The 24,098-nt window shown below is 42.3% G+C and overlaps 1 protein-coding gene across 6 annotated transcripts in view; it reads right to left on the bottom strand.

Annotated features, from left to right (window-relative positions):
* The window catches only part of ARHGAP17 (Rho GTPase activating protein 17), a 121,794-nt gene that overhangs the window by 48,359 nt on the left and 49,337 nt on the right, over positions 1-24,098 (bottom strand). For all 6 annotated transcript variants that reach the window (XM_036738139.1, XM_036738140.1, XM_036738135.1 and 3 more), the window contains exon 2: positions 15,688-15,727. In XM_036738139.1, the coding sequence (XP_036594034.1) occupies positions 15,688-15,727 (40 nt within the window). The remainder of the gene's footprint in view (positions 1-15,687; positions 15,728-24,098) is intronic.

Below are 24,098 nucleotides of genomic sequence, written 5' to 3'. Positions count from 1 at the left end.
GGTCCTTGCACATGATGAGCCTTGCAGATATTTGTGGAATGAAGGAGGTCTCCAAGTCAGAAGAGCTGTGTATGAAGATCCCATGCTCTAAACACTGATGTTGGGAGAAGACTGTTTATGTCAATGAGAGTCTCTATTCAGAGAAGGAATGCAGTGAATCTACATTTTGATGACTCATTAAAACCAAGAGGAAGCCCTTGAGGATGATTTTCTATTTGAAGAAAGGTCCCCAAATAAAAAAACAGAATAAATTTCAACTCTATAAACATTTGAACTAATGAGATGATGTGGTGCCTCTTTGTCAATGGAGATCTAACAGACCAGAATTTTATCTTGGTAGCCCCTGCCCATTTACTAGCAGGCAAATTTACATTCATTTTTTGAATACTAGTCAGTAAGAACTAGTCAGTGCTAGTTCTCCTCAAACCCGCAGCAATCAACTTTTTACACCAAGGGAACCAATATACATTATTGGCTCCGTTACAACAGTAGAACCAACTTTCCCAAAGCAAAACAATTTAGCTTCCCAGTGCTCCACAGGCAAGATTTGATTTTCCATCTTTGAGAACTGTCATGGGGGCATAAAATAAGAGGTTTCCAAAATTTTTTTTAAAAATGGTTTACTCTGTCAGACACAAAAGAGAAGCATTTCACACTTGAAGACCTGATTATGTTTCCTACAAGAGCTGTCTCGTTTTTTGGTCTCCAATTGTGGATGTGTTTTCACAGTCTCACAGATCAAAGAGCAGTAGAGCACAGAGCATGCACTACAGAAGATGAAGATACAGGAGGGACCTCATAATACAGAACGTCAGAGCTCAGTCTCAGAATAAGGTAACTTTTGCAGAACATAGTGCACGGCATACAGTAGATGCTTAATAAATGCTGCTTCTTCTTCTGGAATGTTCAGGGTAGAAGGTATCACGGAGATAATCCAGTCCAAGCACTCATCTGAGAGATAAGGAAACTGAAGGACACCGACAAGACCACGGCCACAGACAAAGCAGGGACTCTCGATACCATGAGCTAATATGACCTACAATGATAAATTGTTACGGTGAATCCCACAAAAATGTATAAATCATGTCTTTGGTGGTTCTGGAGAATTCCCAATAGCAACAGGCATCATAAAGCAACGAAATGAAGCAACGCTGACAGTGGAGAAGTGAAAACAGAGGCCCAAATACAAAGTCCTCGAAGCAGCTGGCATTTAACGCTCTTCATAATCTAGCCCCTTCCTTCCTACCTTTCCAAGCTTTTCACAGCTTACCCCCTCACTTGCACAACACCCACCATCCAGCAATACGGACCTATCTGTAGGTCCCAAGTCTATGATTTTGCATGGGCTGTCTATCCCGCAGGCCCGAAAAGCTCTGCGTCCTCACCTCTCCATCTTCGTTCCACTGGCTTCCTTTAAAGCCTTATTAGCTCAAAGTCCACTTTCTAGAGGAAGCCTTTCCTGGATTCTCTCCCCACCCCTTCATCAGTACCTTCTCTCTGAGATTACCTTTATGCTGTATACATCTCGTATGTGCCTAAGTACTGACATGTTGTTGCCCTATTAAAATGTATGTTCCTTTAGGGTGAGGACTGTTTTTCCAGTTAGCACAGTGTGTTACATGCTTGTTGAATGATTTCATTTTTTATTCTTTATTACGAAGGATGATTTTCTGGAAAGGGAAGAAGAGAGGGCTATTTTTGAAAATGACATAATGAAAAAAATTTTTTTAAAAAACAAGAACCTTAGTGAAACTCAGATTAAATGCAACACCAATGGCCAAATGTGGACAAGACAGCATTCACACCTTGCTCAGACTCCAAGTAAGGATCCTTCCACTATACTATATGACAAACCCTAATTTGTGGCCTTAGGCATGTCGATTTCCTTCTCTGGGCTTCATTTGTGAAATGAGCAGGTTCAACTTGATTATCTCTAAGAAAAACTATATACAGAGAAGGTGAATTTATTTGCTAGTGATCTGATAAAATAACAAAACAATTATACAGGTATATTTATGAAGCATCCAATTTTGAGAAACAGGAAACAAGTCTTCATCGTTAAGCACCTACTACTGAATTGTGCGAATACTCCATGAAAAGTGTTTTCTGCATAGATGGCCAATGGTTCTCAGAGGGTGTTAGGAATTTTACTAGGTATGCTACAAAATTTATGTTAGATTATGCCAGATTAAAAATAACCAAACTTGTAAGTTTGTTTAACATGTATTTTATTAATCTAGCACATGTAGAACCTAAAGTAAAATATTTGCAAAGTAAGTAAAACTTGTCTGTTACAAAAAACACATCAGACCTTGAACTTCCAGAGAACTGAACAAAAAGGGCTGCTTTTCTGGAGGGAAGTTGTGCACATCTGAGTTTCTTAATCCTTTTGCAATGTTGCCAACTTTAAGTGTTCATGCCACAATTCCTCACCATAAAGAATACTGTGGTGGGAGTAAAAAAAGGTAACCCTGAAGTGAGGCATTTAAATGTGTGGAGGAACTTCACAGCTGACAGAATAGCTGACTGAGGTTAACAGATAAGAAACAGCCTCAGCTACAGCAGCACATAAGAGGATGACATCTTCAGGGCTAGCAGAAGGTTATGCCATACTAATTTGTAAGTAAATGCTTAGGGGCGGCTAGGTGGCACAGAGCCCGTCCTAAAGTCAGGAAGACTTAAGTTCAAACGTGGCCTCAGATATGTACTAGCTGTGTGACCCTGGACAAATCACTTAACCCTGTTTACCTCACTTTCCTCATCTGTAAAACAAGCTGGAGAACGAAATGGCAAACCACGCCAATATCTTTGCCAAGGGAACCCCAAATGGGGTTGGGGTTGGACACAACTGAACACAAAATGCTTGGAGCCCAGTGTACTCAACAACAACAAATTCAGGGAGGAAGCAGCATGTGGCTTAATAGGGGATAGTTTCCATGCAAGGGTATCTGGTAAGGTAATGCCTGTATTTATACTTCTACTGCTATTCAATTGAGATACCCACTTCAACAAACACTTTTAAACACCCACTGTATGTACAAGATCTTTGTGTCATGAACAGAGGCCACCCCTTCCCTCAAGGAGCTTTTAACCTAAAAGGGAGCCATGACATATACAAATCCATACAGGTATAGAGGATGTGAACAAAAGCACAGGAGGCTGAAAAGTGCAAAACATAAAGAAGGAATCCAGTCTGGCTGGAGTGCAGAGTTAGGTGGCGGGGAGCATGAGCAGACTGTGGAGGAAGCTAAATGTCTGGCTAAGGCGTCTGTTATTAAAACAGAAACTCCTTGAGAACAGGAATTATTTCACTGTTTGTATCCCCAGATCTAAGCAGGTAGGCACTTAATAAATGCTTACTGATTGGATAGTCAGCTGTTAAGGAGTGAAAATTTAAAGAGGATTAATCACGAAGTGAAGTAAAGGATCGACTAGAAGCTAAAGCTCAACCAGGAGACCACTGTAATAGTTCAGGTGAGTGGTGATAAGGGAAAAATAAAAAGGGTGTGAAGGTGAGATTTTTTGCCAGGGGAGAAAGTATGATCTAATGGATAGATAGAGTGCTGAACTTAAGAGTTAGGAAGAAATCCTACTTGCGATACGTATTGGCTGTGTCATTAGGATCCCTTTTTCTTTTGGGGCAACGTATCCTAGGAAACAGAGGGGCATTTGCTACATACGTTACTGGCTATAAACGTGGCTCTAACTTCCGTCCTCAGATCAGATCCCTGAGTTATCTGGGATAATAAGCTGCTAGTGTCTCATAGAGAAGTGGTATTAAAGTGGATGGGCAAAGAGTTATGAGGTTAATGGAAGGGATGAGAGGAAGAAAAGGAGGGAGGGACAGAGTTCTACTCAGGAATAGGAACCTTGATCATGGCAGAAGAAAGGACAGGGAGAAGAAGGATATGATACATTTACAGGAATTAGAGGCTAAGGACAATAACTCACAGGGGACAGGTGGCAATCAATGCCTCCAGACCCAGGCAAATGAGGACCCTACCTTGGAGGATGTCCCTCAAAATAGACACAAAAGTCATGAAGACAGCGGACTGTCTGAAGTATTCTAACCTTCAGGTATTCGCTATCAAATGGCATTGAAAACTTTTTCTGAAAATGAAGCTATGGCTATTCGTGACGAGTTGAGGGACTGTGGACAGAGTGCTGTCAATAACTGGGAGGATGGGGGAGAAGAGGAGGGTCATTTTTTAACCAGTCTGTGATACATTTTTAAATAAAACTGTTCATACAGGCAAGAGCCCTGCAAAAACCTTTTTTTTTTTTTTTGGCCTGAGACCTCCCCACGCCCCACACCACGGGGGCAGCCCAGGGAGCGGCAGAACAGGTGAAAGGTCCCTGATACAGCCAGTATCTCAGAAAAGTCATCTGCTAATTGCTTCCACTTCTCTTCTCACTTCCTCTCAACCCCTTGGATTACACTTTCTGAATCTGCCAGTCAACTGAAACTGTTCCATTTGAGAAAGCAAACTCTTAAATGGTAAATGTAATTGTCTTCTCTCAGTCCTCACCCTTCCTGACCAATATTACCCATCCCCTCCCGTATACTGTTTTCTCCTGCTTTTGTGACAGCCATGAATAACTTGTTCAGAAGAAAATTAAATATAATCATATGGGGGGGGGGAATTGACCTTTAATGAAATAAAGGACTTCCAAGCATTCCTGACAAAAAGAACAATTATATATAAACTATGAAGGGCAAACACAGGAGTCAAGAGAAAAATAAAAGGCAAATAGGAAAAACACCCACAAGGGACTAGACACGGACAAATTACTTATATTCTAATACGGGGAGATGATCTATGTGTCAACTCTGAACTGCTCAGAGAAGGGAAAAATACACACCAAAGGCAAAGGAAAAAGGGGGAGAAGTGAGAACTAGAGGGAGATTACATTAAGGAAGGGATTAGTTTTAAGCAAAGCAAACTTTAAACAGGGATATTCAAAAAGATTTACAGCTTTGGTAGGGTGCAAAGAATTGGAAACTAAGGAGGTATGCAGCAACTGAGGAATGGACAAACAAGTTAAGGTATATACATATGATGGCACACCAATGTGTTCTATGAAATAACGAAAGTAATGATTTCAGAGAAACCTGGGAAGATTTATATGAACTGAGGCAGAGTGAAATGAGCAGGATCATGAGAACAATTTACATAATGTCAACAATATTATGAAGAAAAACAACTTTGAAAGAATGCAGAATGAGATGATTTTTTGGGACATGACTAACATGGAAATTTGTTTTGGTTAATCATATATGTTTGTAACCAGCTTTTTCTTTCTTTCCCACTGGAAAGTAGAGGCGGGAGGGAAAGATTTTTGCTGATTGAAAAAATATACATAATTTAATTAAAAAAAAAAAACACAACAACCACCACCTTCCCTGAGCACCTGTAGTCTTATCCTAGAACATACCTGCAGCCGCCTTCTCCCCTTGGTGAATTCCTCCTGGGGCCCAGGGAAGGGGTCCAGGCCAGCCAAACTTCACTTCCCTCCTGACTGTACTTATGACCTTCCCAACACCACACCCCAATACATCAAAGCCTCTCTTCCCCAGCATTGGGTGTCATCTCTTCCCATTAGAATGTTAGCCCCTTGAGGGCGGGGGTTGTGCTTCTTTTTGCTTAATTTACACTCCCAGTGCTTAGCAGAGTATCTGCCACATAGTAAGCATTTGATAAATGCTTGCCGACTGAGACTGATTAAACCCAACTCATAATGGCTACCAGGATCTTTCCAGTCACTTGAATCTGCAACTTAGACTCATTCTTGATTTTTTTCTCTCCCTTGCCCCAGATAACCAATCTGAACCATGGGTCTTCAACTCAGCACGTAAGAGAACTGTCCAATCTGGCTCAAGCTTGCCTTTGCTGGCTTACTTCAAATTACTTTACACTTTCTACATTACATTACTGCCAGCCCAGTCTGTTCATCATTTCCCGACTTCAGCAGCCTACCAGTTGTCTCTGGGCCTCTGCAGAGGCTGCTTTCTAAGCCTCCAAGGAACTCTGTTCACATTATCACCTCTTAGGAGCCCCAGCTTCCTGCAGGCTCAGTCTAAGACTACCTCATGGAGGAAGCCTTCCCTGCTGTCCCTACTTTCTTCCTCTCCAATTTTCCTCTATTTACTTGTCTGTGTGGTGTGTGTGTGTGGTATCCCTCACCTTCACCCCTACTCTCATGTGAAAGAATGTAAATTCTTTAAGTAAGGGCAGGGACTTTTTTTTTGTCTTTCCTCACATATCTAGCAACCAGCCTAATGGAACGCTACAGAATGGGGACATGATAAATGCTTGTCAATTTGAGTTTAATTTGTTAGATGAAGGGACTGGGCTAGACTATGCCAAAGGTCCTTTCTAGCTCCAACTCTATGCCTCTATGTGAATGACAACATAAATAAAGACTCTCTTACTTATCCAATACTTCAATTAAGGTGTATGTACCTGAACAGGAACTGCATGCCTTCTCAAAGGCTGATTTAAAGATGGGCCTTCTCAAACAAATGCAGACAGGGCTGATGAGGTATGCATAACCAAAGTCACTCCCTTGGTCAAGAAGCTTCACTGGCACCCTATTGCTTTTACAACGAAATACGAATTCCTCAACTTGGCACCAACACTAGGAAATGGTATTACTGAAAACCTAGTCAGGAGAAGGCTGGGATAGACACAGCAAATGATGTGGAGCCAAGGAGTAACAGCTGAGCGTCTGGAATTCAGATATCTACATCATCAGGACCAAGAAGTGAAGGCAATACTTCTTTAAGTCCCCAGAAAACGAAAGCGCTCTGAACTTGGTTCTGAGAAAAGAACAAATGCAAATTACTAGGAACAACCAGCAGGTGTTAGTAATCACAGCGGGGTCAAGTTCAAGTGCCCCTCTAGCAAAAAAAGCCAAAAAATCCCTAATGCAGTGATTTATTCCATATTTTAAAAAAAGAAACTTTCACAAAATACTAGACCTAGGCTGTGAAAAAGGAGAGGTCGGAAAGGTTGGTAATTCATAGGAAACTGTTTAAAAATACTTTATTGGAAGCTCAGCATGAATGTGTAATGAGGCTCAAAAATACCAGGTGCTTGAAGGGTAGCCCAGCATGACTAACTGGCAAGATGAAAAAGATAATCACAAAGGGGAAATATATTTAAAAACTCAAGCTCTAGAGGCGGGGAGGCCCCCAAGCTGGACAGTTCAGTGCACGCAGTCTAAGAGTCACGGCACTGCCATTAATTTATTCTGTGGTCAGTCATAGGTCATGGGCCTCAGTGTCTTTACCTGCAAAAAGAAGGAAATGGGCCGGATGATGCCTAACAAAACCTCCAGTTCTAGCATTCTAGACTCCAGGCTCTTTAAGTTTCCTTCCAGCTCTCACACCTCATGATCAAGGCACAATCTGGTAAACCATGTTTCTAGAGGTCAACAATGAATTTAAAGCCCTCATTTTACAGGTGAAGAACCAGGGTTCTGAGAGGCGAAGTGACCCGTGAAAGATTACACAGCGTCGGAGTTCAAGTTCAGCTCTTGGACCTTTTCCCCCAAGTCCAATGATATTTCCACCACACTGGAATTCACATCAAACATAACCTAATACAATGCAAGAAACAGTTACAAAGCACCTATTGAACATTGTGGACTGTGCTGGGGGGCGGAGCAATGCAAAGTGTAAACAAGACACTAATAGAGACAGCTATAATACGTAATTCCACATGACACACGCATTTGAGTTACAAAATAAGGGTTAAGTGAGGCATGAGTATACGGTTGTTCCTGCAATTTCCCAGAGACATATGGACCTATATGGGTATATATTTCTTTTTCTTTTCTTTTGTTTTCTTTGTATCCCCATCACCAAGCACACTGCCCGGCATGCAGTAGAAATTTAATAAATACTTGCTCCTTGATTACAAATCAAGGATGATGAGGAAAGGCTTCCTAAAGGCAGGGCTATTTGCCTTAGTCTTTAAAGGATGGGCTGATTTCAATAGGGTAAGAGAGAGGGAGAGCATTCCAAGAACAGGAAACAGCATCTACAAAGGCAAAGAGGAAAAGTACAGGCAGTGTTTGGTGAGGAAAGTTGTCCAGTTTGCTTGGAGCATAACGCACATAGGAGTAATACAGGAAGTTGGAAGTATAGGATGGCACCAATTTGTGAAGGGCTGTGAATACCAACCAGTGGTCTCAGTTTCTTCATCTGTAAAAAGTAAAGTGTTGGACTAGATGATCTCTAAATTCATGTCTAGCTCTAAATTATAATTTTAGGTTGCTCCTGAGAACTTCAGATCAGTGAATTTCACTTCTCCACTGGGGAAGTTGGTGGAACCTATGACAGAGATCCAATCACTGAAGAGTGAAGTAAATATAACTTAAGGGAAGGCAAAGAGGCACTGTGGTTTCTACAACAGGAAATTAGGCCTGACTAATCTCTTAAGGTTCCCTGAGTGGGTATATATACACATGAATAAGGGGAACTATTATTTAGAATTTCAAAACAGTCTTGACAAAAAACTATCACCAAAAACTTAAAAAAAAAATTAAGACTGGGGATTAAGAGTTTATTTGTCCAGGTTTAAGGAGCTGGCTTAGAGAAAGCACACAAAAGGTAGGGGAGAAATACTCATCTTGCTAGATGAAAAAAATGCCAACAGTGGAGTTTGCCAAGAATGGATGAAAGTATCCAGCATGTTTAAAGTGCTAACCACCTCCCTTCCCACTCAATTTTGTTTCATATGACTCCTCTCTTAACATACTCTCTGATCCAGCCAACCCATCCTTCCAGCTATAACTGTGTGCATTTCATCTCCTACCCTTGCAGTGCTACACAAGTGGCTTCCCCAGTCTGGAGTGTACCCCTCTTTACTCAGGCCTCCCCAGAGCCTGAGCTCAGGCACTGATGCTTGCTTGTACAAGGCTTTGCCTGATTCCCCTGAGGCTCCCCCAGAACCTAGCACATTGCACTGCACATAAAAGGCACTTAATAAATGTTCACTGAATTACTGAACTGAATCACAAATTAGCTTGAGAAGACAGTGCACAACCAAAAAGGTACTAATAATCAGCAAATATTTATGACGTACGCTGGGGACAACAAAGATAAAAAAAATCCTGCCCTCAAGGAGCTTACATATTATCAATCATAAATAGACAGATGTCTTTCACTAGGTGCCACAAGACTCTGGTATTTGTTTTTCAATGACTTAGCCAAATGCACAACTAGTATATTTGTCAAATGTACAAATGATAAAAAAGCCAGGAGGGCTCACTAAAACACTGCAGGACAGAACTGGGATCCAAAAAGATGTTACCAAGTTGGAATGATGGCTTTAAGCTAACGAGATAAAATTTTAAAGAGATAGATAGCATAAAGTCACACAGGCCCTCTGAAGTCTAATGTTACAAAAATGGTACAATTCTATGAAGTAATCCCACCCTTTTGTGTGTCCAACATCACTTTTCAGATATTAGTTTGAGGACACAGACTGTGCCATATACAACTTTTTATAGAACTCTTCAAGCAGTAATTTCCTGATAAATATTTGTTCAACGAATGAAGAGTCTTTATAGTATCTAAGGATTCCAAAGTAGAAAGTAAAAAACTTTCAAGAGCTTTCTTGGAGACAGGAAACAACCCTGGGGACATTTTCCCAGGTAAGCTAGACTACTACTTCTATCTATCTATCTATCTATCTATCTATCTATCTATCTATCTATCTATCTATCTAGTATTCCCCCTGCCTCAAAATATCTTCTCCCACAATAAATGCTTTCCTTTTGTCTTATCTACTGGAATTCCCCCAAAGATAACTGAATTAACCAGACAGGCCATTAATATAATGAAAATATTGCTAGGTGAATAAAGATATTGTCAGTCATTCACGCTTTACTGTGAAATCAGTTAAATTACCTTACTTTCCTCCTAAAACCTGGCTGAGTTGTGCTACACTAAGAGAAAGGGATGATGTGGTTTAGTGGAAAGTAAAGATGTAATATAAGTGGTTAATGCTGGAGCATGGAACATTTTGAAGAGTACAGCAGGCTTGGGTTCAGTGCCACAGTTTAGGACAGTATGAGTCCTGAACCATTTGAAGGCTGGATAACTTTAGAAAGGGATACAGACAAGTACAAAGACCAACTACCCATTTTTACTCACAATAAAAAACATTTATTAATCATCTATGACAGTATGTCATGTAGAATACAGTGCTAGGCACCAAAGAAAGACTAAAAAGTTTAAGATGCAGTACTGGCCTTCAAGGAGCTCACCACCTCTGAGGTACAAGACACAATTTTTTGCACAAAGATGTTTAATAAAAATTAGCAGAAGAAATAAATTTAAAATTCTACCTAACGCCACACCTGACTCAGAAAAGAAGGAAATTCTCTTCTTACTCCCCTCTGCAAAGCATGTTTCATAGACGGGCAGAGTTATCCTTGAAATCAAACTCAGAGGTCAGACACCAAAGGTCTCAGACATCCTTGATCTTCAGTAGCATGGTCAGCCATGAACCGATCTAAACTATTTCTGATGCTATGTTCTTATAATACTTCTTGGGGTACCAAATACTATAAATTTATCCCCCATCTGACTATTAAAGGAGACCTGCCTTCTCTCAAGCTATGAGGGAGGCCCTTGTGGAACATATGTGGATTTGGAGAAGTCTTCCATAACTTTTGTGCTGTTATAGCTCTCAATAACTCAGTCCAATTTAATATACATTCATTAAGATTTCCCGTCTGAGCGGGAGGCAGGCTGCTCAGCCACACCACAGGTACAGAGGAAAGCCACAGAATGTAGCACTTGAACAGATCTGAAGTCATCTAGTATAAGCTTCCATTTTATACAGAAGGAAACTGATACACAAAGATGGGGAGGGACTTTCCCGATATCCCAGAGTCAAGATGACACTCGGGGCTCCTGATTCCTAGACTAGTGCTTCCCCGCATTGTAGCATGTGTAACTCCAGTAAAACCCATAAGTTCATACCAGATACAACAATGATCAAGAAATCCAATAAAAAACTACAGCAAGTGACTGCTTCCACACTAGAACTACAGAAAAATTCCAACAGAAGCCCATAGCCAATGGCAAGCGCCAGTGTGACTGGAGATAGGACATGTGTATCCAGCGAGGCTCTGTGAATGAAGGCAACGAGAGGAGAGAGCTCCCCTGAGTAAGCCTCAGCATAGTCAGAAAGCCCCAGGGTGGGAATCTTGGAAACCCCCAGGGAGTGGTATCGGGCAACAACCAGTGCAGGGCCACACTGCTTAGATCCACAATATTTTCTATCCTGAGCCACAAGAGAGGCCTGTGAAGATCAAGTGCTGCAAATCTTAAAAGTCCAAGGGAGCCTGATTTCTGAGGGAGAAGGGGGAGAATCATTGCAGGAGTCTAGAAGACACAGGGTGTGACCAAGCACGGCTGAAGACCCCACCCAAAAGCACAGCAAGGGGACAGAGGTTGGCACAAAGCTCCAGTTCAGAAATGAAAACTGAAGAGAAAAGGACACTAGGATAAAAAATTACTGTAGATCTAGCAATGCCCAAAGATCTAGATCAGAAGAAAAAATTGTCTATAATAACGGCAAAGGAAAAAATGGACTGATTATGAAAAAACCATAAGAAATTAATCAAGAGATAAATAAAATAAAAGCTCTTGAGGAAAGAACCGGAAAGAGATTAAGTAGCTTAGAAGAAAAAGTGGCGAACTTTATTCAAATAACAGAATCTCTGAAAAGTAGAAGAGTCCTAACAAAAATCAACCGCCCTAAGAGCTAGCAAAAAAGCTAAAACAACAACAAAGATGTTAAAAGTTAGAAGAAAATTGAAGGCAGCTAACATGAAAAGCAACTGACCTGGAAAACACGTCAAAAAGCCACAATTTTTAAAGCTTGGAAACTAAATTTCAAGAAATCATACATGAAAATTTCCCAGAACTATTAGAGCTAGAGGGTGGAGGAGAGACAGAACCTACTGATTGCCTCCTGAAATTCCAAGAGGAAAAGTCACAGGAATGTCACGACCAGAATCCAGAATTTCCATGTTCAAGAAAAGAGAATGCAAGCATCCAGAAAAGTCACTTGGCGGCTTCGACTATAAATGAGAGAAAATTTTAGCACACAACATTCCAAAAGGCAAAGGATCTGAATATGTAACATGCCCTGGAATAAAGGGCTTTCAAGCACTCATGAAAAAAGACTAGACAATCTGAGAGCAGACTGTGTGTTCTGAGGGCTGGAAAAGGAGAAGGATGTGGAAAAAGAACACACTAGTACAAAAAGGGATGAGAAGAGTATATAAGCATGAAGAAAAGGACTGGGAGGGAGGCATCAGGCGCACCTTACTTTTATCTGAAACAGACAAAAGAGGCTTGAACGAACACATAACACATACACGCGCGCTCGCGCGCGCACACACACACACACACAGTTTGGTATAAACACATATCAAACTCAACAGGGAAACAAGAAGGAATGGTCAGAAGCAAATCAAACCTCCTGATCCTGATGTAGGCAGGGATTAAAAAGGAGAAAAGAAAAACAAAGTACTGCACTCGAGTGATCAAAGGCTGAACCAGCTGTGATATAGGAATGCAATGGAAAATTACTGTGCCATGAGAAAAGATTAGATGATTTCAGAGAATCCTGGGTAGTATGAACTGTTACAGAGTGAAGTGAGCAGAACCCAGAGAACAATTTATACGTGGAGAATAATACTGCAAAGAAAAACAACCGAGAAAGGATCAGATCTGGTCAGTGATCAACTTAAGTCTCCAGAGGACAAACGATAAAGCATGTAGCCTTCCTCCCGACAGCAATGTGATGGACACGAGGTGCAGAAAGAGACCTACATTTTTGGACATGGCATTGAGAGGATTCATTCTGTTTGACTATGCTTATTTGTTTTGTTTGGTTTTTTTCCTCTCCGCTTTTTTTTTGGGGGGGGGGAGGTTGGCAATAGTAATATGAAAGGACAAAAGAAGGACACTGAAACATTTTTTTTAATGTACGGAAGAGAACAAGAGGAAACACAGACTAGCAGTCAAGTTTTAAAAGTAGTGTGTAGTATTTATTATCTACTTAAAAAGCGGGGGGGGGGGGGTATGAAATGGAGATTCATGGTTCCATATGCCAAACTATTTTTTATGTCTTGCTCTTTATATAAAAAGGTTTTTTTCTTAAGTTCAAAATTAAACAATTAAAATTTTGAAATGTTCAAAAAGCACTTTCCTCACATCTGTGTGGTAGGCAGTAGAAGGATTATCACTTCCATTTTATATATGAGGAAGCTGAGGCTCATGCAGCTGAGGAAACATCATCAGACATCTAACAAACAGCAGCACCAGGACTCAAATCCTAGTTTTCTGATTCTCCAGTCAAGGACTATTTTCATTCTAATACGTATACTCCAGTACGCAAGGGCGAGGCTTCGCAAAATGATAACTTGCCCTCTTTCCATTAAAACAAATAACAGTATTTTAATCAGCCAGCTTGGAAACGTTTTTTCTCTTTAAATTTCCTTTCCTCTCTTTCAGGACGGAGGTGAGGGGAGGGCAGGATGGGAGTCCCTGAGGGTGTCAGCAGAAGTATCTGATTTTCCAGATATGAAAAGGGTCATTGGGAGCAAGGTAGCTTTGAGGTAGATAGAAGATTATTTCCACGGCAACAGTTGGGGAGAACCCAGGGAAAGATCAGTGTATAAATTACAAAGTCCGATTCAGTGGTGGCCTGCAGTGACATAGCTGGTAAGCTCTTAGATGCTAAGACTATGATCACCTAAGGTGTCGGGCCTACAGAGGTCTCACCCTTTATAAGAAAGAAATTCCCCATGTTTGTTTATTGTTCTTTTTCTTCGTCAAACTTTAATTGAAGGATAGAGAGATCAAGTTGGGACAATCTCTGCATCATTCTTTTTGCCAAAAGACCTGCTAGACTGAAGAATGAGTGAAGGAAGGAATGGAAATAAATTATATATACATTTAGTAGCAAACCTTAAAATTCAAGCAGAAAGAAGATGACTGCCCTTCAGGATGCGATGCAGGACATCTCAAACTTCATTCACTGAGATATTCATTAAACACCTATCACATGTACAATTCTCCCTAGCTAGGGGCTGAGAAAGATCAAAAGACAACATAGATTTCTTGATCTCTGCCACTGAGGAGCTTACAACCTAAAGGAGGAAGGTAAAACATAAACATGGATGAATCTTTGTTTGTTTTTCAGTCATTTTCAGTCATGTCTGACTTTTCGTGTTCCCATTTGAGGTTTTCTTGGCAAAGATATTGGAGTGGTTTGCCACTTCTTTCTCCAGCTTATTTTACAGATAAGGAAACTGAGGCAAACAGGGTTAAGTAACTTGCTCCAGGGTCACACAACTAGTATCTGAGGCCAGACCTGAACTATGTGAAGGTGAGTCTTTCTGACTCCAGGCCGGGCACTCTACCCACTATGCCACCTAGCCGCTCCTAGATAAACACAATACCTATTTCAACCAGATAAGTAACAAACACAAATAAATATGTATTTGAACCCGATAAATATGATACAAATCAGAATATGCTTCCGATTCATAGGACCTTCACTAAAATCATGTTTCTGATGCTTTATGGTGGTGTGGGGATGACAGGATTCTCAGAGGGCTGGCAGGCTCTCCAAAACTGGAAAGGCACTAAAGTCAACCCAAAGGCGGATGAGTGTGTAGTTGTTGTTATCATGACCAGCCCAATCAAATCCAGAGAGGATCAAGCCCAGAAAATGGGTCACTGGTGATTAATAGTTTTGACCAAAGCAACTCTCCACAGTGATGCAATCCCAGATTTCTGAAGTGTAAAAGTACTGGAAGAGAGCATCAGGAGAGTCTAGTGTGCTAGGAGGGCAGATGAAGGAGAGATCCTTTCCAGCCCGCAGGCGGAGCATGAAGGATATGAATACTAGGGGCTCTTTCAACTCTGACACACTGAGATTCCATAATAATGTTTGGGTAAAAGCAGAACTGTGAGGGACAGAAAATTTCACAGCTTGCTCAGAAAGACTCAAGAATAAGATGAGTACAGGGACCATAGAACACATTCAAGTGAGATGTTTTCAATATGGTGGAAAGGATAAAAAGGAGCCGCAGCGTCATGAAAGGAACACTTGGACTGGAGTCAATTGAAGAGCAGGGTTCGAGGCCCGACTGCCATTTACTTGCTGAATGACCCTGAACAAGTCATTTGACCTCTTTGGGCTTCAATGTCCCCATCTCTAAATTGAGTGAGTTGAGCTAAAGAGAGTTTGTTTCAGGTGGGGAGGAGTGAGAACATCAGAGTAGCAGAACCAGCCAGGGCAAGGATAAAATGTGAAGTTGGTGACCCACCAGATCCTTGCTGTAGAGCCCTTTAAAGAAAGCAGGTACAACCAACTGAAGAGGACTGCTAAAAGTCCAGCTGGAGCAGAGGACAGAGCAGGCTTTTCACAACTCCTCTGATCCTATTACATGACCTCGATGTTCCAGATCTTCTTTTATCCTATTCGGCTCGGCCCCTTTGCTTTCCTGTTCAAAAACACACTCCCTCTTTCCTCTGGTCTTGAGGAAGAACACAAGGCTTCATTGATCCCATTCCTGCAAGTATCAGATAAGCTCAAAGAGTTGCTGCCTTCCAATAAACTTAAGACAAAGGTGACGTTTTGTTACCTGTAGGAGATCTTCATTAAGGACTTCTGTTTTCTCAGCTCTGTGGGGAGAAGAAAAAAGGAGTTGAGAGATTGGAGTAACAATTACAACTCCCCCAAATTTCAAACCAAGCGGGCAAAGAGGCATAGGGCACAATGAAATGCACAGAAGGAATTGAGGGGATTAGCTAGTTACCCCACCCCCGAAGCAAGCAATCCCTCTAAGAAATCCCTGACAAGTGGTCTCTCCTTGAATACCTCCACAGTTGGGGACCTCATTATCTTAAGAAGCCTCACATTGAGCAACTTTTACTATTCCTAAAAAGCAGCTGGGGGTGGGGGGCAGGGGAACCGCTGTCTACCTGAAAGTCTAACTCTAATCCCTCTTCTCCAAGAATTAGAACATTTTTTTCGAGAAGAGTTCAACTTACAGACAAATAGCATGCGGTGACGGCCATTCCCACATGTTATATATGCACAGTACAGACCACTTAGTCCTTGTAATACCGTATCTCCTCCACACTTTCCTCCTTTTTTCACTTCAACTTCCACTTACAAAGAAAACCAAGAATCAAGTTCACTCCTCCTAATTACCCCCCTTTCTCAGCTTAAAGACAATTTCTAGCAAACACTTCAGCCTTCAGAAAGTTGGCCCTGATTGTGAGAGTCGTACAAGGGTGGAGCAACCAGGGCTCTTACCGAGATGCTAAAATTCAGAGGCTCTTCTTCAGCAGGTTATTGGCATTATTATGATAGCTGCTGGCTTATATACAGCACTTTATATTTGCAAAGAAATTCATATTGGAACTTCACAATGAACCTCGAGGTGGGTGTTACCAGATGAGGAAACTGAAGTCAGAGAGGCCAAATGACCTGTCCACAACATTTAGCTCTTAGACAACAAGAATCATCAGTGTTCAAGGCTAGATTGGAACCCGGGTCTTCCCCCAACTCCAGCATTTTCTCCACTATGTCCTACTGTCTCTCAAGCTGTTACAGGTCGAAGAGATGAGAAATTATCTAATATCTTCCTCAGTTTATAGAGAGAAGTGGCTTGCTAAGGGTCAGGAATTGGTGACCCCATTAGCCATCAGACACGTTTGAAGAATAATCATTTCAAAAACTAAAATGAGAACATTTGAGCTTTGTTCCCTTCTCCTTGGAATACCTTCACCCATTAAGTAAAACCTATCCATCCATGAAGGTACAACCCACATCCCAATTCCTCCATTCTGCCATCTCTGATGACACATACACACCCCCAATTCCTCACTGTTCTGTATTCTTACTGCATTTGTCATCCACTTTTTTGTTTTCTAATTACTTTGGGTATCTTATCTGTATCCCCAATTATACCTGCGCCTTACGGAAGGGACCATGCACTCCAACTCTCTTTCGCCTCCTGGAGCTTCCAAAACAGTACTGAACACGGAGTAGGTACACAGTAAAGAAGTGTCAATAAGAAAGGAGAAGGGGGGACAACTGCAAGGAGGACAACTCAGGCTTGAGGTAAGAAAAGAGATCCTAACCATTAGAACTGCCTAGAGACACACAATGGGCAGCCCTGAGTGGTGGGTGGCAGTCTATTCTATCCTGGGGCAGGACACCCTTGGAGGACGTCTTTAGCAGAGTCTGGGCAGCAACTCTTTGTCAAGTGCATTGAGAGAGGATTCTTCTGGCCTGTGGGTTGGAGTTAGTGGTTGCTGAGGTCTTTTCCAATTCTCCAAAGCTGTGATTCTGTCAAAACTGTTGAGAAAAGGTAATAGAAAAATCTCTTCTCTAAAGAAATCTCTCCAGGCTCCTCAATTCCCCCAGGTTCATGGACATTCTCTGAAGAGTGAGGGAAATCACGGTGCACAAGGGCTCTGAGGAAATCTCTGGGCAAGTCACTTCACCTGTTTTGGAACTGTGGTTTCCTCTGTAACATGGAGGGCCTGGAAGAGATGGTCCTTCCAGCTCTAAAATTCTAGGTTCTGTTCTCCAAGTTATAAAGCATAATAAGAACCTAAAGATTTATTATTTCTGTCAGTCTGAGGAACTTAGTGGAAGACGTCGTTGTAGAGCAAAAGGTACAGCTTAGATTTGGAGTCAAGAGACCTAGGTTCTAATTCCAGTTTTGCTCCCCTGTGACCTTGGACAAGACATTCCAGTTCTCTGGGCCTAAAATGTTCCCTTGTAAATAGAAGGACTAGACTAGATGACAAATCCTGAGGTCCTTTCTAATTAAGGCATGTACACCTGGTTTGTACCTTAACAAGCCCTGAGAGATTCACTTCTACAATCCCTGTCCAGGAGACTATACACCCCACACTCCACACACTCCCAAACTTCCTCCAATTCTGCTCTTGACATGTTCTTCCTGCTCTACTTCCTGTCGCCATGTGTTCCCATGGGCATGGCTGCTACCTTGGTTCAGACATTTCTCTGGACTCTCTGTGGTCAGACTTTTTGGTCTCAAGACCCATCTAAACTAAAAAAATTACTGAGGACCCCAAAGAGCCCTCACAAGGGTGGGCTGCTTCTATCAATATTTACTCTTTTAGAAATTAAAATGGATAAAATTTTAAACTAGTTTTTTATTAGTTCATCAAAAATAACAACCACGACATGTTAACATAAGTTAACATTTTTATGAAAAATTACCACCTTTTCCAAAACAAAAAATTTAGTGAGAAGAGTGATGTCTTATATAGTTTGCTTATCTGTCGGCCTTAATAGAAGAGAGCTGGATTCTCATGTTTCTGCGTTCAATCAGCTGTGGTGTGCTGCTTTGGTTGAAGTATATGCAGAAAATCTAGCCTTACATGCATATTTCTTTGAAAAGGGGAGGAGTGTTTTAAGAGACAAACAGCATTACAGTATTATTATGAAAATATCTTTATCTCTTGGACCCCCTGAAAGGGTCTCAGAGTCTCTCAGGGTCGGTACACCACACCACACATTGATGCAACAGAGTGATAGGTTGCCAGTCTCCTTGCCCCTCCAATTCACAGTCACAACCCTACCAAATTTGGCTTCCTGAGAGAACCTACCTCTATTTACATTAATTCTCTCTTCAAAAAAAAAAAAAAACCATCAATTCCCTACTGCCTACCACTTGAGTGACACTCAAGACTCCATAGTCCACCTCCAAACTACCTGGCTAGCCTTTTCTCTTCTCACAATCCCTGTTCACTTACTCTATGGTTTGCCTGAAGTGAATTATTCTCCACTCCCTGATTATGTGTATCAGCACATCTGCCTCTGTTGTTCTGCCCACAGTTTCCTATGCAAAGACTCCCATCTTCCAATATTTTTATATGTTGACTACCTGTACCCATCCTTCAATTCCCAGCTCAAACGTTACCACCTCCATGAAGCCATCTCTGATCCTCCCAGGTGGACAGCAATCTCTCTCATCTGCTCTAAGTGCACTTTACAGACCTGCCAATTAACTTTTGTAGTATATTAATGCAAGGGCTCTTTCCCCCTCCTAAAGTGAGTTCCCTGGGACCACCTATCTTTCTAGCTTCTTGAGTGCTCGAAATAGTAGACTGTGCATTCTGAGTGTATGACACACGTTGGACAGATGTTACTGAATGAAGATCTACCTTTGAGTCCATTCCCATGGTTAGCAGGTCTAGGCCTCCAAATGGTAAAAAAATGTGATCTCTTGAGCCAGAAGGGAAAGAGAATTCCAAAAAAGAGACTTAAACAACTAAACATACTCAATAGTCTCACATTTTACACAGAACACTTGCAACTGCTAATTGAACTACTGCTTTTATTTCTTAACAGATACACAGACACACAGGCATGCACACACACGTGCACACGCACACACACAGAGTTGCAGTTTAGACCTGACTCCAACTCCTCTGAAGGACCTAAGATCTCACCGATGTGGGTGAACCTTTCACTGCCTCAACACAGCATCTCCTCTAAGCCTTAACAGATAGTGTCCATGATCTAATCTGTCACCAAGAAGCCAATGCATTCATCAAAAAGCTCTACATAATTAAGTAGGATGGTCATTGGGTGACAGAAACAGATCATGCCCAGGCACGCATGTACATGGTGTGTTTTCAAGTGGGCAGGACCTGCCAGAGCTTGGGCCCGACAACATGGCATTCCTGGTGTGAAGAACAGCATCAGCCAAGGCACAGAGGCAGGAGAACATGGGGCATGGGGAGGAGATAGCAAAAAGACCTGTTTGGCTGGAGTTTAATGAGCATGCAGGGGATTAGCCAGAGAGTGAGATGAGCAGAGCAGGTAAAGCCAGGTGACGGAGGATCTGGAATGCTAGACTGAGTAGTCTGAAATTCATTTGTTAGGCCACAGGAAGTCACCAGAGCCTTATCAGCAGAGGCATCACAACCCAGGAAGGCAGACCGGCATAAGTGTAAAAGCTGGAACACCAGTTTGGAGACGATTAAATAATATCAGTGAGCTCATATTAAAAAATTGATATAACCCCCGATCGCCATGGCCCCTGCTCAAGCATGTCACAAAACAAGATCGGCAGATAGTAATGAGGGCCTGTCCTAGGATGGTACAAATGGGGCTAGAGAGGAAGGGACGGAGAGATATCAGAGGCAGAAGTGACATTGAGTATGATGGGACATGGTGTGGAAAGAAGGCGCTGAACCTGGAATCAGGAAAATCTGGGTTCAAAAGCCACCCTGGACACTTGGTGGCTCCGTGACATAAACAAGTCATTAACATCTCTATGCCTCAGTTTCCTGATATGTCAAATGAAAGGGCTGAACCAGATGGCCTCTGGATCTAAACGGATCTTCCTTCCAGAGTTAAATGGATCATCTCATGATGCTATAAGCAACACCACTTGGTCATTGCTTGTATATCTGAGGCATGGAAGTAAAGGAAATAAACAGAGACAACGGTGGCCTTCCTATCACGAGGAAACCAATCTGTGTTTCAGAGCAGTCATATGACTGCAATTCTGGGAAGTCCTTCGAGGCTGGGGGCTGTGTACCACTGAACCGTAGGGGGTTAGGAGGAAATGAGCAAAGGGTCTGAGGGATTTTCGGCAAGTTTAGGAAAAGAAGAACTGGTCCCCAGAGCTGGCTTCGTTGTGCTGTTCCCAGAGTACATTTCAGGGCTGCCCAAACTGCTGAGAAGTTTCACTCACCAAGCGTGTCTGAGCAGTGTGAAGGGCCTGAGCCAAGCCCCGGTATCTAACTGTCTTTCTACGCCGTGAATCCACTCTCTGTGACCGGATCACAGATCTAGAGCTGAAAGGGCTCTGAAGACCATCTATTCCAAACCCCTCATTTCACAGATAAGGAAACTGAGGAAATTTACCCAAAGTCACACAAGGTTTTCTGCCTCCGGAGCCAGTGCACTTTACACTGTGGCACACTTCCTGACTGATTTTAAGGGAAGACTAAATGATCACTTGTTGAGCTTGCTACAAAAGATCTTTGGCAGGGAAGGATTAGGCTAGAAAACCTTCATGGTCCCTTTCAGTGTTTCTGTAAGCACCAAAGCTTAAGAGTACATGGGAAAGGGAAGAGAAAGGAGGATAAGGAAATACAAGGGAGGAGAAAAAGGGTAGCAGAAAATGTAAACAGCAGTCCTCAGTCCCGCTAAGAGAAAGAGTGCTAGGCAGGTCAAGCACACAGGTTCCACAGGCTGTAAGGTGAACTGATGAAACCATCACCTTTGGCTGCCAAATTAAAGCAGTATTAAAGAATGCTATGAGTGCACGGGTATAACCCACATCAGACTGCTTACTCTCTCAGGAGGAGAGAGGAGGGAGGGAAGGGCAGGATTTGGAATTCAAAATTAAAAAAAAAGAATGTTAAAAACTTTTAGATGTCGGTGATGGAGTCATGCAGCACTGTTGAACACCACCAATCCGTGCCTAGGTTTACACCTAAGTATTGGGACCAAGTTCTCTATCTGTAGTTCTCAGTGAAAAGCTCAGAAGGCAAGAGCCCCCATTTCTGGCCCAAATCTCACTGACCAGATAAGAGCAGCTGTTCGTATTTTTATAAGCAAATGCCGCTAAGGCAGGGGTATTTCCTGAAAAGAGAGCTTTGTCCATTTCGGATGGAGAACTGTCCTGGAAGCCCAGCCGTATCTCGGGAAAACAGCAAACTACAAAGAAAAAGACAACTGTCTACACTTTTCACAGATCACTTTTCTGGACATGGTCTAACATCCCCACATTTTTAAAGCATGAGAGACACCGAACATTTGGATAAACTCGCCAAATCCTACCTCCGTAAAAACTAATGCCTCATTAAGTAGAATAACGTGCCTTTAATAACATGATTTTGCATGCGCTAACGTGTTACGATTACGAGGTGTCACGTGTAACTGTTAGTAATAACACAACGAAATAGTGGAAATCGTGCCACCTCTTACTGAAAGTTGTAAAAAATCTATCTTGGCATCTACCTACCTAGAAAGACATGACAAATCTCCACGTGACAGATGATATCCTAAAACAGCTTTGAGAATTCAACAAGCAGTTGTGCCAGAACTGGAACATTATTACCCACCAAACCGTCGCTCACATGTGTCTAGACATAAAAATCTAAAGGATAAAAATTATTTAAAATTTATAAGAATTTATAAAATTGATAAAAATGTAAGAATATGGTTTTTCACAGCTGTTGCCGTACTGAACACTCAGTCTCTGAGGAGTTTTCGACTAGACAGCAGAAAAAATTGAAACTATATGAGAACAAGACAAGGTCCAAATCCTCCCCACTGTCCTGTCTCAAAGATGCTTTCAGCAAGTTTAGCAAAGATCAGTTTACATCTCAAAACACTTATTCAGCTACAAAAACAGTAATTTTCTTCACCTAAACAAGAACCCAGAGAGCATGAAATATAAGACAGCAAGACAGTGACTTGTCCTTGGACCATTTCTAGGTAAATTCAACTTTACGTAGTGTTTGAAGATTTATGAAACACTTCTGTCAAAAACCACCCAGTAAGACGAGCAGTCTAAATACTCATCCCCACTCTACAGATTAGGAGGCCGAGGACCAGGAAAGTAAAATGACCTGCTCAGAGTTACAATGCTGTGAAGAACCGGTGCTGAAATTCAAACTGAAGTTTACTGAACTCAAGTCCACCGGGCTTTCTCTCACACGGTGCTGAGGCCTTTGTCCAAAGTCCCACAGGGAGCCGGTATTGGGGTAGGGATGGAGACGAGGCTTCCTGACTGCCTGTCCGCTGCACCGGAGAATAGGCCTCTTTGTTGAAGACAAAATGCAAATAATAAAACACTGAGTAAAATATTCGAATTCACTGACAATCGCTAAGCACGAAGGCTAAAAGACAACCATGAGGAGCGAGGCCCATTCGCTGAATAAACAGCATCAAATTCATTCAATTCTGTAAACATTCATCAGACTGACGGCTGACCAAACTGCATGGAAATGGGTACCTTGAGACGCTGCCTCCAGTGGCGACACAAATGGGTGAATTTTTAAAAGCCCAATCTGGAAATCCCCATCAGGGGCTATCGCTGTGACCCGGCACCCAGCAGCCTCACCACTGAGAACGGGCGCAGTGCACTCCACCTTCTCCTCCGCCACAGCTTCCTCCTCTGTGGAGCCGGGGGGGGGGGGGGGGTTACCCAGAAGAGGTTTCATTAGGTATCTTTAAGGCATTCTGCATCTCTCATTTATGGAAGCTATTTCGAGGAAGCGGATTTCAAAGTAAGAAGCGGTAATGTGGCAATGGATAGGAAAGCAGCTTCAGAGATCTGGAAGGTCAAGCTCCAGTCTAGCCTCTGACACATACTAGTTGAGGAGCTCTGGGCAAGTTACTTGAACTCCTCAGAGACCTCAGGAAACTCTTGCAGTCTGTAAACTGGAAAGCACCGGCAGTGAGGGTTTTCCTCACCTGGCGTTCCCTACACCAGTGAAATCAAAGGTCCAGACCAAAAACCAAATAAACTTCCTTGTCTAGGAATACTTATCAACGGACAGGACAGGAACTAAACCTGGGTTTTCATCTGTGTTGGGGACTCTCCCATAACTAAACTCCTTCTACAATTCACTACTGCCTCTATAACTGAGCCTTACACTGAGAGATCAAATGACCTCCCCAGGGTCACACAGCCAGTAAGTGTCAGAGGGAGGATGTAAACCCAGACCTTCCAGGCTCCGAAGCTGGCTCTCTTTTCACTCTCTTGGAAAAGTACAAAGGCTGGAGCAGTCCAGCGGGGTGAGTGAGAGGTGGAAGGAGAGCGCTGTGGCCAGCCCAGACAAGACAGGCCCTCACACACCTTTCAGACAGGGTTCAGAGGGAGGCCGAGGCTGAAGACGATCACAGTAACATTAATATCAATAGCGCGCATCTGTATAGCCCTGGTGAAGTTTTAAAAAGTGTTCTACAAATATGGTCACATTTTGGTCCCTCAAAACTGACGCCCAATAGGTTGAAGAAAAAGGTGACTGGGTTACAGCT

Source organism: Trichosurus vulpecula, chromosome 9, assembly GCF_011100635.1.
Source record: "Trichosurus vulpecula isolate mTriVul1 chromosome 9, mTriVul1.pri, whole genome shotgun sequence".
Lineage (NCBI taxonomy): Eukaryota > Metazoa > Chordata > Mammalia > Diprotodontia > Phalangeridae > Trichosurus > Trichosurus vulpecula.
This window is presented reverse-complemented; position numbering and strand designations above follow the sequence as displayed.